Below are 15,838 nucleotides of genomic sequence, written 5' to 3'. Positions count from 1 at the left end.
AGCCGTTTCGGTTATTTTGTCATTTTTTTCAATAGAAAAAGAGTAGATAGCTCTAGTTATTGTTTAATACTAGGTTGCTGTTATGAGTGTAGATAAAGGCAAATACGAGAGCAAAGTCTAAGCCAATGGGGGGTGGCCTTCAAACCGACATCACTTTTTCATTGTTACAACAGGAAGCTTGCTTCAGCACAGGTCTCTTGATAAGCCATAGTCTACCTCTTCCTTTTTTGTTTGTTGTACTGATCCTACAGCAAACAGCCCACAAGGGCAGTGAAACGTACGAAAATAGTAGGAAGGCCTTTTGTCAAAGTTTTTAAACCTCTTTGGTCCATTTTCTGCAGAAAGAAATGAAGCTTATTTCTAGCCTCATAATGCAAAAAAAAAACCAAAAAAACTAGCGGGAGTCCTTACTTTGATGTTGTGCGAAAGTTTATTCGTCAGCAGAAATAAACCCTGATTTAAAGGGTTCCTTCGTCCCTTTTTCGTTTTCTTTTTTTTTTTTTTTTTTTGTCTGTTTTCTAGTACAATTAACAATGCCAGTGGAAGGGTTTAAAGTCGACGTTGAAAAGGCCGTTGGTCATCAATTTCCCAGCGAAAAGGTGGTTTGTAACAGACGTGATTATCTCTTGTATGCTCTTGGTGTAGGCGTAAAAGAAGACGAATTGAAATATCTTTATGAACTAGGTAATCATCACTGCAAGCAATTGTCATGATATACTCACTCCTATGTGGATGCTTCTTACTAATAGAGTGTTGAATAGATAAGGACTTCTCTCCCCTTCCTACGTATCCTCTTGTTCTTCAATTGAAAGGAAACGATTACGATGTCAATGTTTTCAAGGAACGTGCACAAGGAAAAGGTTCTCTTCCAGGCATGCCTCCTTATGACCCAAATAAAATTGTGCATGGCGAACAATCTCTGAGAGTTCATAAGCCATTCCCTGTCAATGGTGGTACTTTCACCGCCAGGAAAACCTGTACCGGTATTTACGACAAAGGTAAGATTGGAGTGGTAGAGACTTTTTTGGCCCTGCTGCCATCATAGAAACTAATACTGAATCCAAATGAAAAAAAAAAAAAAAAATGCAAGGTTCTGGTATGGTCATTGAGATGACTATTGATCTCTATGATGAGCAAGACAAGGTTCAGTATTGTAGTATGGTCTCAAAATCCTTTGTCCGTGGTTATGGTGGCTGGAGCGTAAGTGAATATCATGGGATGATCATCGTGTGATTTTTCCAAATAAAAAGCTGAAAGAAATCATCTCCGTTTGCAACGATTAGGGCCCCAAAGGACCCAAGGCCACAGCTTACCCGCCTCCCAAGCGTCATCCTGATGCTATTGAAGTATTTGCCACCACGCCCTCTCAAGCTCTTATCTATCGTCTATCAGGGGATTACAATCCTCTTCATGCTGATACTGCCCTAGCTCCCAAGATTGGTTTTCCCAAACCCATTCTCCATGGGCTTTGTACTTATGGTGCTTGTGGTCATGCTATTGTCAAGAAGCTGGCCAATAATGAACCCGCTCGTTTCAAATCCATCGAGGGGCGCTTTGCCTCTCCAGTTTTTCCTGGTGAGACTGTCGAAATTTACATGTGGAAAGTAGATGATCCGGATGCCAAGGTCCAAGGTGTCATTTTTGTTGCCAAAGTGAAAGAAAGGGACGTGGTAGTCGTTAACAATGGTTATGCCACTCTCCATAAGAACATCCCTGAATCCAAGCTTTGAAAAATGGGAAGAGATAAATACCACTACATGAGTCTGCTAGCTATGTAAATACCATAAATCTATCTCGCAAAACATGAATAAATAAAACAACCGGTTCTCGATTAATAAACACATCCTTGTTTTTGTGGATGGTGGGGATGAGCTTTTTTATTCTATTTTCAATCATGATGAATGCCCTTTACGGACTGTAGGAAATTCCAATCGTCTGTGGAGTCGATAAGAAATGTGGATATAATCTGGCTCATCATCGGGTGTAATAAAGGAATGTCTCATCATAAAGTTGATGGCCACAAGTGCACAGTTGGGTTTCCATTCATTCTTCAAAATGGTTTCTTTTACCTTTTCCAATGGCCACAGATAAAAGCAGCCTACTTCACCATCACAGGGTGTAGGTGTAAAATCTTTGGGTAATTCCAAGTCGTAGATATACTGGGTTTCGGGCTGTAAACCTCCATCTGTATAGGTATAATAACTAATCACATCTACACTATGGGCCTATCCATATCCATGTCAAGCGATGAAGTTAGGGTATTGCATTTTATACGTATGCTTAGCCTTTTCTGTTGCTCTACCTTGGATGCCAATGCTGCAGGAATACTAGCTTCTTCGTCACATTCTTTTATCATGGTATCTTTAACGGAGTAAGAGTAGGATATACCTCCTGCTACCTAGATGATTATTATTTTTTTGACAGGTTCAAATCGTCCTTTAGATGAAATACATGCTAAGCAACCCTATCCATCATTGGTATGTATCCTTACGCAGTTGTCCAATAGACCAGGCCATGTCTGCTTTGTCTTTGCTCTTCTTGCAACCCACATTAAAATGTGGCCATTCTCGTCCCTTGTGAAAGCATTGATATGGACACCAAAGGTTGAAATACCAAACAACGGTGTTGCTGCTCGTTCCATTACAAAAGCAATGTTGCCTTCTTGTTCCGAATCGCCATAGACAGGATATAATTCGTTACGCCAACCAGCAAGCACTTTGAAAGTTTTGTTGGCTCGCCAGGTATCCATCAGCTGCTTCATAACCGTGGTTCTTAATTCTGCTGTAGTCACCCACGAGGCAAATGTGATGCTGTCTTTGTTAATGACGAAAGGTGCTGGTTCAGTTTTATTGTTATATTCTGTCAAGGCAGGCAGAACGTGAGGAAGAATATTGCCTATTTTGTGGCGCCCTAAATAAACAGGTGTAGCGTGATGCTGTTCTTCAGTCGATTGAGGGTCAATAGTGTAAGGAAATTTGTCGCAGTGTTTGACCACTTCGAGCAATGTGTTGAATGGAGTCATTATGAGACTGTGTGGTAAGGGTTAAAACGAAAGCACGGAACCCGCTGTAGACTTACCACAAAAAAAAAAAAAAAAAGGTTACCGTCCCTCTCGGAAGCACAATGGTTTTTGATGACAGCAGCATAAATGGATGGTCAGAAAGTGACACGAGTCCTCTTTCCTCTACCTTGCTGTATTTAGGAGCAGAAAACAATCATTGACAAAAAAAAAAAAAAAAGATCCATATCTGTGAAGCAAAAGCCATAGTATTGCAGACGATGTTTAAGCAGTTTCGCGGTAAAAAATAAGATGCTTTATACAGTGTAAACATTGAACAGGTTCGTAGTAAGCCGCGGAAGACTTATTCCATCTGATGACAGTAATTTTTGGATAATGAAAGATATTTGGGTCATTACCAGCTCTTATTGTACCTTCAGATTCGTTCATTGAAGTTTGTTTCCTACTTGACCGCAAAATACATACAACGAAAGCAGGTTTGATAAGCAAATATCACAGTCTGTTCACTACGAGTCTGGAAGAGTTGTCTATCTGCCTTATTATCGGAGTTTGCCCTATAGAACCTTTTGACCGAATTTGGTAACACTCTGGAAAAAAAAAACCATTTTGAAAGGGTCAAATACATGTCAAAATTAAAGAAAAAAAAAAAAAAAAAGGGTTGAAACCAGAATTTTTCATCTTTTCATTCTTACCTATCTTTTTCATTAAAATCAAATTAGAAAACTTGTTCCTTTCCATTTCTTCTACTACAACTTGCCTTGTAACCTTCATTGCCATACCAAAAAACCGAAATTGCCTTTGCCCCCTCCACCTTTAGCCAAAGAAGGAAAAAAGAAAAAGCATGCATTTGGGCTTATTATCACAAGAACGATTATCATTTGACCCTATAAAGCCATTGATTCTTCGTGGACCACCATCAGAAAACGCCTCTTCCGTCTTTACAGGCAATGTTGTACTTTCATTAGCCAAGACAACAAAAGTGAATTCGATTACCGTTACTTTTAAATCAACAGCCACTACTTACTGGCCTGAAGGTATGAAAAGAAAGTATTGCACATCAGCATGGATTCTTCATAACCTATCATTTTGCTAGGCATTGGCGCACGTGGAACACGTTTAACACACGAAAAGGTCTTGAGTGAAGAAACTGTCCAGATCTTGAAAACGAACAAGGACGAATATATCAAGCTTCCTTCTGGGGTCCATAGATTTCCATTCGCCTTTATTGTTCCTAATGTAACATAATCTACTCTCTCTGCATTTTTTTGGTAAAGGAAAATTGGGTCACTAAAATTTTTTTTTTTTTTTTTTTTTTTTTCCCTCCTGACACTAGTCTATTGTAGAAACGATTGAAGATGTCTATGGCAGAGTACGACATACCGTAGATGCCAGAGTTATTGGTCCAGGCATACAGCTCTTGAACAACTGGCACATTTCGAAACCTGTTCTTGTATTACGAGCCTACATGTCCGATTCGCTCTTAACCAACAATTCATTGCAAGATTTGTCTCGTACTTATGAAAAACATTTACCCGCTGCTGATATACAATTAGTAGTTGAAAGGGCTGCCTTTTCTTCAGGCGATCTTTTCCATTTAAAGTTAATTGTACAACCTCAACGTAAGAGAGTCCGTTTGGACCACGTGGAATTGACAGTTACCGAGAATCGAAGATATCATGTGTCAGAAGTGCGTGCGAACAGAACTGATTCTGAGCAGTTTACTTTACCTTACTTGGCATCCGTCAAACTAGCTGAAGGTGGAGAAATTGCGATACCAGGAACAGAAGGGGATCTAAGATCTGTATTTTCAAAGCATGGACGAGGTGTGGATTTGACGGATACGATAGCCTACCGTATTACCTTTGCCACCCCCACTTGCATGCGTAATATCCATCACACAACCTACTTTAAAGACATACTCTTCAAGCACCATCTCAACATTACATTAACTATTTCTTTTGTGGACAATCAGTTAACAGCTGAAGCTCAACGACCCCAATCACAACCACCATCTGCGAATAGCAGTAGCAGCAGTCTGAATGAAGATATGGCAAATGTACAAAGAACGGTCGCTTTGCCTGTTTCGATGGGTGCCACTCAAGAAAATCACCCCATGGGCTCCGCTGATATGGATCAAGGAGCGACGGATGCTCTACAGGCGATGCTCCCTCCTCCGCCTCCCGCTGCATACACAGCGTTTTCATCCCATCTTCACCATAGACAGCCGGCCTCTGCTCCCGTCAGTAATCCTTCTACGCCGCCTGCTACTTCATCTGTACATCCCTACAACTTGAGTAGCAGTAGCTTGAATACATCCGATCATCACCCTACAAATAACGCACATCCTAGTATCAACAACAATCACTCGGGTGCACATTCGCATCAGCAGCAACATCAGTCACAACACCAGGCACATGCTCAGTCCACATGGCTTTCCAAGTTACGAAAACCTGTCAATGCGAAAGAAAACGGCACTCACGTCATTAGAAAGCGTGAGACGATCCGGCTGGAGACACCTATTACTGTTTTCGATTGTCGTTTGAAAGAAGACTATGGCCGATTACCCTCCTATTCAGAATTGAACGTCACGACCAACCCTTCTCATAACGATGATAAGAATAAGATGATGGCCGATTTGATGGAGCAGGATTTATTGCAAGTCATTTCAGAGCCGACAGCACATGCTGCTGCAGATATCCATCCACAACATAAAGAATTCACTTCAGTCGCTGAATTACAACCTCAATTATGCCCTTGTTATTTCAAGTTTCGTCGCCAAATGGATATGGCCGCTCAAGCTCAATTATTACAAGCTGCTTCTAATGAAAACTCTTCGTTGCAACTTGAAAGGATACCTTCTATTCCTCCACCAGATTATGTGGAAACAACCAGTACCTAACTTTAGTCACTTTACATATCAAATATCATACCCCCTCCCCATCCTCACTTTGGTTGTCTTTTTTTTTTTTTTTTTTTTTTGTACTATATACTCTTTTTGCTAATTCATCCCCACTCTAATTCGTAGATACAAAGAATTTCTTTATCCTTTTTAATGTATGACACTGTGTATTTTTAATGCGACTGAACATTCAACGCTATTTTAATATTAATAAACATAAAATAAAATTATCAAAAGCTATTTTACAAAAAGGAAATCAATTCCTTATTCATTGGTTTGTTAACATCCAATAATAAATACAATGTAGAATGAGTTCAACTCTTATAGCAAACTTTAGACCACCTCCCAAGTGATGTCACCCTCTCCAATATCCATATCACCGACCACCTTTTTGAATAAAGTAGGAGTCAAGTCCAAATCTCCGTGATGGCACTCAGGACAGGCGTCTACGATCTGTAGGAAAGATACTTTGATGAGTATAATGTAACGCGTCGTTTTTCCGTGTGTTTGCTACACGTATTCTAAGTTACTTACAGTTGCAGTAGCTTCACCTGCTTCACCCTTGATTTTGATTTTGGAGCCACACATGTCAGACTTAGAGTCCAAGTCCCCATACTGATCTTTATTGAGGGCCACGATGGGAGAGTCATCATCAATATGTTGTCCGTCGCAAGCTCCTTTGGGACCACCTTCAGTGGCAGGTTTATACCAAGTGGCAGTGCCAGAATAAGATTCGCCTCGCTTGATGAGGGCAGCAGCAGTAGGAGCAGCAGCAACGTAAGCGGAGAAGGCGACAATGGCAGCAATGAAGGATAAGTGAACTTGCATTCTTGTTTTCTGAGGAGAAGTCAGTAATAGAGTTACGTATATACAAAAAGAAGGGCAACCGGGCCTTTTCAAGAGAAAATTAAAGAAAAAAGTAACAAGTCCCTTCAGATGCGTCTCTTCTTTTAAAGAAGAATTTTTTGGTTCGAATAAATGATTGATCAATGGCTAATCAGTGGCCTGTTCGCTGTTTTATGTTACTAGCGCAAAAAAAGAGTTAAGAGTTTTTGGTCAAAGTCTTTTAATATTTCTTGCTAATACTACTCTACTTTAGGTTGCATAATATCACCAATAGAATTGGTTATTCTCTTAATTACAACATCTTCTCCGAGCTCTAATCAAACAGAAGATATGATGATGAGGATGAAAAGCCTAGAATTTACTAAATAGAATAATCATTTGTTTACTGTTCCTGGGCGCTACTATTCGTCAAAGTTTAAAGGATGGACCATTTCTTTTTTTGCATGCATGTGAACAGTAATGATAACGTACCTTAAAGTGATTTATTCATAAAGCTATCTGGTGCACAACAACAAGAAGCTCAAGTAGTCTGTACATCGGTTCAGGCTTGATCTGAAATTTGTACTAGACTCTACGCAGCCGTTAATATTGATTCTTTCATCTTTTGTATTGAGCTAAAATTAGAGTGCTATTCAATGTTATGTATTTTCAAAAGCGTACTTTTTTTTTTAACTTCTACGTATATTTTCCACATCCTCTGGGTGTTCCGTTGAAAAGAACTATGGTACGTTCTAGTGAAATTTCTTCTTCCCGTGCTTTCCTATGTATGTATCTGTTGACTTTTCTGTTTACTATAGTTTACAGAGCGAGCCTTCGGATGATCAACCATAGTATTTTGAAGAAATTCTACAAGCAAAATACACGTTATTATCCAAACATAGAGTGTCAGAAATAGACTATTATCTAATTTCCATTTAGATCACATGGTTCATATCCTCGTTTTAAGTCGCTTTCAACCCATATTGCAATTTGTATTTCTAGCTTTCAGACTAACCTTACTTAGGAGCCAATAAAAAATAGCAATATCGTAGTCGATAACAACCTTGATTGGCAATACTGCTCTAAGTATGGTAAATCTGAGTTTCTTTATTTTCCTAACAAAATATGTTTCCAATGTTCTCAAGTTATGTTGGTGAACCAATGATCATTTCATATTCACTCTTTGAACGCTTCGAGTGTTATCCATAAGCAACGATATCTGCTAACACCCATTATAATAAACGAACCATTTTACAGGCTTTGAAGAAAATTCTACCTAAATTAAGGAATCAACTTTGTATTTGTAGGAGCGATATGAGAGATATGAGCGCGGAAGGCATATGAATATATCAAGGGTTTTGAGCGCCCAAATGATATTTTACGTTAGCACAAATGCTGAGCATCAAACGATAAGAGAGTTTACCTACGATTGCTACCTTAAAATGGCTTTGTGCTCCTTATTTCTTTCTAACACGCTCTGAAAAATATATAGCTACCAGTGAATTTGATTGATTACCAGCCGTTGCCGATATTGTATTCTTTTATTTTGAATAATCTCTCACAGTTACCAACCCAGATAAACTAATATATTTGTAGTCTAAAGGCTCCATCTGCCCGTACCTTAACTAACTAAAGACTGTGTTTGATTACGTAGCTTGAGTTATTCGATAGCTCCAAGTAAACTATTGAAAAAGTATCCCTACGAGGCGTCGAGAAACTAATCGAATAAAAAAACAAGGAACTTGCTTTTATTAAAAGAAACAATACTGTTTTTTCTTTGAAGGGATCTATGTTATGGGTGATAATTGTCAAATTCAATGCACCAAGTAATAACTGAACATTTTTGGCGCCTTGTACTTTGAGAAGATCTGAGTAAGACTGTATTTGCTCAAAATTCCATCGAGTGGGTGGCTATGAATCCCTCGTCCTTAATGTATTTTTATTGCTGGGTTTTCTCTTTCTGTGGGACTTCTTTAGCATTGTTAAATACTTTGCTTTCAATTTGATTTAGCTGTTTCTTTTCCTGATTTTTCTTATACTGAAAGTATACTGAGCCGCCAACCATCGCTAACACTGTGAAAGCTTGCGCTCCAACTGCATGTTGCTTCAATAAATTGACGTTCTTCACGAAAACAATTTGAGTATTTCTCTTTTTGTCCTACCTCTAAGTCGGAACATATTGTTCGTAAAGGCTCTATTACCCTTTTTGACGCCATATGCTGCAGCGACCAATGCGAAAGTTGTTAAAGCAGCACCTGTAATGGACAAAGGTTCATAAGGGATCTGGTTCGTCTTTCTTGTGTGCCTGGCTTTATACTCTACCTGCTGGTACAAGTGGCTCTTCCTGGAATTTCGCTTTTAGTTTTTGTAAGGGTGTTTCACTATCATGTCCCATGGCAGCTCTCATTCGTTCCATCTGCTCATTGCTATATTGTTGCTCGGCCATTCCAAATGTCGTAAACTAAAAGAGAAGTTTATATTCTCGGGATCGAAAATAAACTAGGGTTGTTTGAAACCTTCCATTTTTTTAATGCTGAAAATAAAAAAAAAGCTTAACTATGAAAGAAAGACAAGATGTAGCGAGAAACTTGCTCGTTTATGCAGCTCCATTTTGTAATTACCATAATCACTTTATGGTATTTTGTCATTTTATTGCGATGTATTCGATTAGACAACAGTTGACGCTCAATAAGTGGAGATGCTAAGTTTAGTATTAAGGGTGGGCATGCTTTTTCTTCTCTGTAATGACGCCAATAGTAATGGTATAAGCGATGATAGTTACGATGCAAAGGGAAGGTATCAAAAACCGAACAACTTGAATCGGCGCACATGTTAGCCTAAACAAAGTGTTTTGAGAATCTTGCTGTCGCCATTATTACGATAGTCTAAATACTTACCTTAAAAATGTCCAAGTACTTGTACGCTTGTTGTGCTCAGGCATAAAGTAGGGATCCTCATCATCGTCATCACTTTCTGCATAGGAAATGAATTCGATAGCTTCTTCTTGCTCGCCGTCAGAGGCTTCTTCTGGTGCTTGGGAAAGCAGCCCATACTCCTCATCCGTCCTCATTCCATGAAAGCTGCGTTATTAATTTTAAATTGTTAGTGCTGTAGGAAAAAAGCTTAAAGTAGGCCCACTGTTTAAAATATCGTCATTCATCATGCAAAAATTTGCCGACTTTGAACTGTTTATGAATGCGCCATCTTTTGGTGCAGTCCACAGTTCTGGAACATGCATTTGTTCGAGATGTTCTCTTGCATCAAAGATAAAATCAACGTTGGCACATTGAACATTCAATTGTAGGATATTTGATTGTTGTAGCAGCGAGTTACTTCTGTGAAGTTTGACTATTCACAGGCCTTCTCAATGCAAAAGTGGGTTTATTAGTATAAAATGAATCGCCTCTCCATCTTCATTTTTTCCCTGTTTGATACACATCGTAGCGAGTGCTAGGAAAGATACATTAGCTATGTTTTCTCGTTTCTTTTAAATTGTCGTACTGACTATACTTATAAGCAAATTTAGCGGCATGACGGATATTGTCCCTAAAAAAGGTGCCTAACATGCGCAAACTTTTCTCGTCTACATGACAGTGAAGCTGTTCAGCAGCCATTTACACAGGTATTGTACTGGGAATTCGTAAACAACACCGTTTACACTGTTTGCACCGCTTACACCGGATACAAAGAAATAACTATTTCCGTCTTTTTATTGCATGGTTTATCCCGATACAATGTTAGTCTTGACAGAGTATATAGTATTTGTTATGAATGATGGATACAGATCCTTAGATAGAATGAACAAATACAGTAAGACCCTGAGTGATAGACTTGTCAAACAATACTTTTTTGTTCAGCAGGTGCTACCAAATTTTGCTCCTTTCGGGAAGGCGGGGTAAACCTGCATTTGGTTCTCTTTTACATTCATGCTGTCTTGTATAAAGCCATTAAAAGCTCAAAAGCTAAAGAATTGTCTCTGTACTCAACGCCTCCTTACACTGTCAAAAAGACCGGTTGTTATACAATCAAATGAACGAACGGATGGTACACGACCAACAACAACAGCATTCGCCATGGGACTCCCCTTGACAAATGCTGTAAGCACAACAACCGAGAGTGCTTTACCTGTTATCGTAGCAGCAAATGAATCGCTTTTATACAGTATACACAATGCTGGTTTGCCATGGTGGGCAACCATTGTCTCATCCACGTTCCTATTACGATCTTGCTTAACATTGCCAATAGCGATCTACCAACAACGGAGTTTAGGAAAAATGATCAATCTGGGACCCATGATCCAAAGCTGGGCAGAAACACTAAAAGTTCAAATAGCTAAAGAATCCAACAAGAAAGGCGGCAGCTATCAGCAATATCAAGGGGAATTACAACAGCAATATCGAAAGAAAGTGAAGCAAATATATGCTCATCATGGGTGTTCACGGTGGAAAATTCTGCTTTTACCCTGGATACAAATGCCATTATTTATAACTATGTCCCTCGCGTTAAGAGATATAAGCGCGATGCCCCTTCCTTGGTTTGGAATGACATCGGAAATACCTGCTTTGGGTTTATCTGAAGAAGGCGTAGGGTGGTTTACTGATTTGACGGCCGTTGATTCAACAACGATTGCCCCGTTTCTGATAGGTTTTGGTAATTTGGCTAACGTAGAGGTAACTCCTTTTTTACTGTACCCTATGGAACAGAATGTAACTAAATATTATTTTATAGTTAAATGCATGGTTTGCGAGGGGAAATCAATCAACAAGCCAAAAAATTTTAACAAACGCTTTTAGAGTATTATCAGTAGCATTCATTCCTATTTCAGCACAAGCGCCAATGGCCTTGGGTTTATATTGGCTTACATCCACTTATTATAGTGTGATTCAAAATATTGCTCTCAAGATACCCTCTGTCAGAGCTGCCTTAAGATTACCTCAGTTAAAACAGCTCGAAAGACATAAGATGTCAGGCGCGAATAAACAAAAGACGGAAACATAGCCGTGTATGTTTTAATGCAGTTACTGTTTCGAAGCAATCTGATTGGCTCTTTTTGCAATGAAGGAAATGCCTCTCCCGCCTCTTGAATTTTCCACAAAATCAAACTGCTGTATACAGTAAGGGAAGGTCTCTCTTCCCGAACCACTTATAGATCCTCCGAGATGGTAAAGTAGTTTCTTTCAAAGAAGTACAAAGTCGACGATGGAAGTCAATAGAGCTTTATTTTAATGGCTCTTTTGAATGGATTGATAACCGATTGCTTGATACAAAATGGATACGTGTGCAAAATTGACATAGATGGAAATTATGTAATATCAATTATTTCAGTCAACCCATTGTGCATTGGAAATGTCGAATGGAAGACAGCCTTTGCATTATGCCAGCTTTTCTACACTTAGCCATTGCTAACAGAGGAATGTAGCCGTATTATAGGCTTCGCATCGTCGACTGTACTTAAGAAAGCTTATTTTGTACGATGTTTATGAAGAATAAGAATTAACATCCGTCCATTTTCCAAAACAACACAAATTTATAGCCTCAGCAAATTAAGGATATTAAGCAGTTCCTTGAAATTGCCCGCAGAAAAGATGCCAAGTCTGCTCGCATCAAGAAGAACGCTGACTCTGTCAAGTTCAAGGTTAGATGCTCCCGCTACCTTTATACTCTCGTTGTCAAGGATAAGTCCAAGGCCAGCAAGCTCAAGCAATCTCTTCCTCCTGGTAAGCTTTTTTCTTCTCCATATTAACACCCACAATTGTCATCAGGTTTCTCTAATCGTTTATTGAACTTTTTATGTTATAGCCCTTGTTGTCAACGAAATCTAATTCCGATGCAACAGCTCTCAACAAACTCATTTGTTCGTATTAATTTAATAAAGCAAATGATGATCTATCAATGAGGCAGTACTTTATATGGATGTTGATTTTTCTGCGTATTTGTTTACTGTTGTGGAATGAAAAAAAAATGTCGATTCTCAATATTTTTGGCGTCGTTTACACTTGGATAGGAGAATGCAGGAATAAGATTATACCTCTATCATCTTCACTACATTGGCATTTTGTCGCTGTTTCCCTGCTCTTTCACATTTTTTAGACACTCTATCCTTGTTTGTGAATCCAACTCAACCTGAATAACACTTTTTTGTCGCCACAATTTTTCCAGTGCTGTTTGTGATGGAAGTTGTTGTGACTCTATAGAATTGTGTATCAGTGAACAAAACAAAGAATGGAAGAGGAATGCATTTTTTTTCTCTAATAGAACCCATATTGAAAAATATAGAGAAAAACTTACCCAACAACATCTCATTCACTTCATCTGCTAAGTCATCTCGGCGCTGTTGGCTAAGCAGTTCCTGTGTATGCTCGTTACTTTCCAAATCTTCATAAGCTATTAGAGGCGTGACGCTATTTGTCAAATCTGCATAGATTCTACTGCAGGGTCGAAGATAACACTGAGCAAATTGTATAGCTTCTAATACATCTGTTGTCCGTAACAACTCAATGAATTGTTGACAGCGAAGTTTATATAAAGTGTAATGCAACTTTGGTAGTGTTGATAGGGGTGTTTCTTCCGTTAGCTTTTCGTTGCGGTTGATAGTGGTATATATTCTGATTAACTTTGGGAATTGCTTTTCGATTAGTATAAACGCTTTATCAATTTGCCCTTCCTTTATGGCTGTCAATATTTCTAAACGAGAAGGGATATACATCATAAAAGCAAATGTGAGCTGCATTGTTAATGAAATAGGCTAAACTACAATTAAAACGTGATGTACCTCTTCGCGCGTCAATGTCCTTCCAGTCCACAGTGGGAATGGTAGTTTCTGCTCTTGATCCTACTTCATCTTTAACAATTAAGCAATTATGCTAAAGCAGAATGCCCTCCCAATGCTTCTTACCAATGTTATCTTCTACCTCCATTGACTTGGTATATCCGTTTAAGCTGCATACGTCTTTGAGCATAGCTTTGGCGGTATCTTTATAGCAATAATGGAGTAAGTATTCCGTAATAATCGCTTGACAATCGTCGTTATATTCCGTCATCTTGTGTTTGAACAAATTTATATTTGGTATCTTCAACTGAGATATATGGCTGGTTAAATGCACGGTGTGCTTCGTATCACGTTATATCTATGAAAAAGTGAACAGCTATGAAGAAAAGAAAAGTACATTTTTCCTTCGTTCATGCGAGTAAGGATGTTAAAACTACATAAGGAAAAATGGTTATAGATGCCCAATCAAAATGTAGCTCTTCCACATTTCTGACTTGAAGGGCGTTTTTATGGCTAGTACTAAAATAGCTCAGCTTTGCTTGTTTCATGACATGGATTATTCAAGAAAACAAGTTAGAAATGGTTTAAATGAGTGAACTACTACCATATTGCCCTTCTCTCCTTAGATTATTACACTTTGCGTTCCATTCCATATTATCAATATTGTTTATTACGTTAGTAATGGGGTAATTTCTTGAGCAGAGTAACACGCCTTCGCTTTATCAGAATGATAGACTGCACATTTTTTTCCTAGACGTTATATAATAAGGCATTTCGAAGGAGCTTTGTCCGAAGAGAACCATGTGGCATCGATTAGTTAATAGGATATATCGAAAAAACATCATGCTTATTATGTTCTCACACTCACTGACTGGTCATTAACAAAAAAAAAAAAAAAAGAAAATGATTTTCTTGAGGTCGAAAGGAGATGGGATAGTATTATCGACCTCAAATTGCTGGTAAACGCTAATCATCAATATAAATGAAAACTTTCAAAGGGCAAATGTTAATAGTAAGAACATTAGCAATAAAAACGTGTTTTTTATTGATAAAGGCTGGTTTGTCGTTGCGGTAAATGCGTCTTTGCCGTTGGCCGAGAGAGTACGTAGACCTTAACCTAAATAAGGTATAATCATATCCGTTCCAATTTACGTCCTAGACGTATGAAATTACAGAAGACGCAACCATGAAAATGAGAACATCATAGTAATCGCCGTTTAAAATTTCTATAAACTTCACACTGGTTTGTTATCTCGGAACGCTATAAACATCTTTGAATAGGTCTGCGCTTCTGTTTTGTCGACACCCAAAACTAGCGTCATCGTTTCCTTTTATTTATTTATTTTGATTGCGTATGCTAACTTTACCCAGTGAATCGACTGTAATAAAATTTAACACCAATGTCATCGTTTGTTTCAAGATGAAGTGTTACCAATCCTCTTTTGTTCGTATAATGCTCTATATCCTATGAGCAGCATGGTGTGGTATACAGCTATATATTATCTCTGAGCGGTACAATAACAAACACGACCCAAGACTTTTGAAAGTACGACAATGTTTCTGAATAAAGGCGTACGGATTCCTGTATGGCAAATGTCACTCAGTCGTGTAAAACGTGAATAGCTCACTTTCCAAACTTTATTGCATAGCTTCATGTACCCGAGTTGTTCCTTGGCAGTGATGTCTCCAACTTCAAGAGCGAATTAAGCTATGTGTTGGCTGAATAGGTAGCACATAATTTATAACAAATATGACGAGTCAAATGCAAACAACAGTAGAAGAGTAGCAGCGTAGCATTACATTAAAAACGTACATTTTGTATGAAAGGCAATACATCCATCGGCTATTGTAAGAGATATGAGCGAAGCTTCAGAATCTACAGCATCGTTTAAGCCACTTGTGCAATTCAACCGTTTTTCTATTAGACTATACGAACCTTTACTAGCCACGAAGAGGGTTTCAGCCACTTTTTACGGTACCCTTTAACAACTTTCGAAGTTTCTACAATAGTGGATGACGTTATGTTGGTGTTGTTTACTGAAAATTCACTTACGGTGGTAGCTATTATGACCTCCTGCGATGACCTCATGCCAATGAGGCCTTCTTATTAGCACCGAATGAATTTCACAAATAGCTTATCTGTTGAAAATATACCCTTCCTTGGGTTTAAAAGTCAGACATGCCCAAGCATTTCGTTTTTTTTGAACAATTTCATTTGAAAAATTTGGAACATCTCAAAAAGTGAAAAACCGCTGAAGATTGACTTCGCCCAACCCACTTTTCGCATGCTAGTCTAATCTGTTATCTCCGTGATATAATGCCGAAC

At 38.6% G+C, this 15,838-nt stretch overlaps 9 protein-coding genes across 9 annotated transcripts; 4 read left to right on the top strand and 5 right to left on the bottom strand.

The window, feature by feature from the left end:
- Positions 1-533: 533 nt before the first annotated feature.
- On the top strand, positions 534-1,730 carry BDF20DRAFT_829571 (MaoC like domain-containing protein; the record flags this gene model as incomplete). Its single annotated transcript, XM_053078331.1, has 4 exons — positions 534-639; positions 762-998; positions 1,091-1,200; positions 1,284-1,730. The coding sequence occupies 4 exons, from the start codon at positions 534-536 to the stop codon at positions 1,728-1,730; spliced, it is 900 nt and encodes a 299-aa protein (XP_052931050.1).
- A 162-nt stretch (positions 1,731-1,892) lies between these two features.
- Positions 1,893-3,022, bottom strand: BDF20DRAFT_840287 (NUDIX hydrolase domain-like protein; the record flags this gene model as incomplete). The annotated part of the gene is made up of 3 exons (XM_053079367.1): positions 1,893-2,225; positions 2,303-2,398; positions 2,492-3,022. 3 exons carry the CDS (start codon positions 3,020-3,022, stop codon positions 1,893-1,895), a joined length of 960 nt encoding a protein of 319 aa, XP_052931049.1.
- Positions 3,023-3,704: 682 nt separating this feature from the next.
- On the top strand, positions 3,705-5,976 carry BDF20DRAFT_901110 (uncharacterized protein). The gene is made up of 3 exons (XM_053082783.1): positions 3,705-4,053; positions 4,113-4,255; positions 4,353-5,976. Exons 1-3 carry the CDS (start codon positions 3,861-3,863, stop codon positions 5,916-5,918), a joined length of 1,902 nt encoding a protein of 633 aa, XP_052931048.1. The 5' UTR covers positions 3,705-3,860; the 3' UTR covers positions 5,919-5,976.
- A 275-nt stretch (positions 5,977-6,251) lies between these two features.
- BDF20DRAFT_917669 (RlpA-like double-psi beta-barrel-protein domain-containing protein-containing protein) lies at positions 6,252-6,746 on the bottom strand (the record flags this gene model as incomplete). Its single annotated transcript, XM_053084598.1, has 2 exons — positions 6,252-6,371; positions 6,453-6,746. 2 exons carry the CDS (start codon positions 6,744-6,746, stop codon positions 6,252-6,254), a joined length of 414 nt encoding a protein of 137 aa, XP_052931047.1.
- A 2,017-nt stretch (positions 6,747-8,763) lies between these two features.
- Positions 8,764-9,180, bottom strand: BDF20DRAFT_800385 (hypoxia induced protein conserved region-domain-containing protein; the record flags this gene model as incomplete). Its single annotated transcript, XM_053076362.1, has 3 exons — positions 8,764-8,837; positions 8,906-8,998; positions 9,066-9,180. Coding segments are annotated over 3 exons (282 nt in total), but the record flags the coding sequence as incomplete, so codon positions are not given.
- A 151-nt stretch (positions 9,181-9,331) lies between these two features.
- On the bottom strand, positions 9,332-9,929 carry BDF20DRAFT_901102 (uncharacterized protein). Its single transcript, XM_053082782.1, has 2 exons — positions 9,641-9,929; positions 9,332-9,580 (listed from the first exon to the last, which is right to left on the bottom strand). The coding sequence occupies exons 1-2, from the start codon at positions 9,811-9,813 to the stop codon at positions 9,457-9,459; spliced, it is 297 nt and encodes a 98-aa protein (XP_052931045.1). The 5' UTR covers positions 9,814-9,929; the 3' UTR covers positions 9,332-9,456.
- Positions 9,930-10,816: 887 nt separating this feature from the next.
- Positions 10,817-11,704, top strand: BDF20DRAFT_840283 (60Kd inner membrane protein-domain-containing protein; the record flags this gene model as incomplete). Its single annotated transcript, XM_053079366.1, has 2 exons — positions 10,817-11,413; positions 11,621-11,704. 2 exons carry the CDS (start codon positions 10,817-10,819, stop codon positions 11,702-11,704), a joined length of 681 nt encoding a protein of 226 aa, XP_052931044.1.
- Positions 11,705-12,276: 572 nt separating this feature from the next.
- BDF20DRAFT_799806 (60S ribosomal protein L38) lies at positions 12,277-12,459 on the top strand (the record flags this gene model as incomplete). Its single annotated transcript, XM_053076347.1, has 1 exon — positions 12,277-12,459. A coding segment is annotated over one exon (183 nt), but the record flags the coding sequence as incomplete, so codon positions are not given.
- Positions 12,460-12,785: 326 nt separating this feature from the next.
- On the bottom strand, positions 12,786-13,783 carry BDF20DRAFT_917666 (CTLH/CRA C-terminal to lish motif domain-containing protein; the record flags this gene model as incomplete). Its single annotated transcript, XM_053084597.1, has 4 exons — positions 12,786-12,931; positions 13,032-13,427; positions 13,516-13,584; positions 13,639-13,783. 4 exons carry the CDS (start codon positions 13,781-13,783, stop codon positions 12,786-12,788), a joined length of 756 nt encoding a protein of 251 aa, XP_052931042.1.
- Positions 13,784-15,838: the final 2,055 nt, after the last annotated feature.

This window comes from Mycotypha africana, assembly GCF_025528875.1.
Source record: "Mycotypha africana strain NRRL 2978 chromosome Unknown BDF20scaffold_16, whole genome shotgun sequence".
Lineage (NCBI taxonomy): Eukaryota > Fungi > Mucoromycota > Mucoromycetes > Mucorales > Mycotyphaceae > Mycotypha > Mycotypha africana.
The sequence above is the reverse complement of the archived record's forward strand: the minus strand, read 5'-3'. Positions and strand labels throughout refer to the sequence as shown.

Coding starts and splice junctions, on each gene's coding strand:
- BDF20DRAFT_901110 (XM_053082783.1), top strand. CDS start 3,861: ATGCATTTGGGCTTATTATCACAAGAACGATTATCATTTGACCCTATA. Junction 4,054..4,112: donor CACTACTTACTGGCCTGAAG/GTATGAAAAGAA, acceptor TCATTTTGCTAG/GCATTGGCGCACGTGGAACA. Junction 4,256..4,352: donor TCGCCTTTATTGTTCCTAAT/GTAACATAATCT, acceptor TCCTGACACTAG/TCTATTGTAGAAACGATTGA.
- BDF20DRAFT_901102 (XM_053082782.1), bottom strand. CDS start 9,813: ATGAGGACGGATGAGGAGTATGGGCTGCTTTCCCAAGCACCAGAAGAA. Junction 9,581..9,640: donor AGTACTTGGACATTTTTAAG/GTAAGTATTTAG, acceptor CACTTTGTTTAG/GCTAACATGTGCGCCGATTC.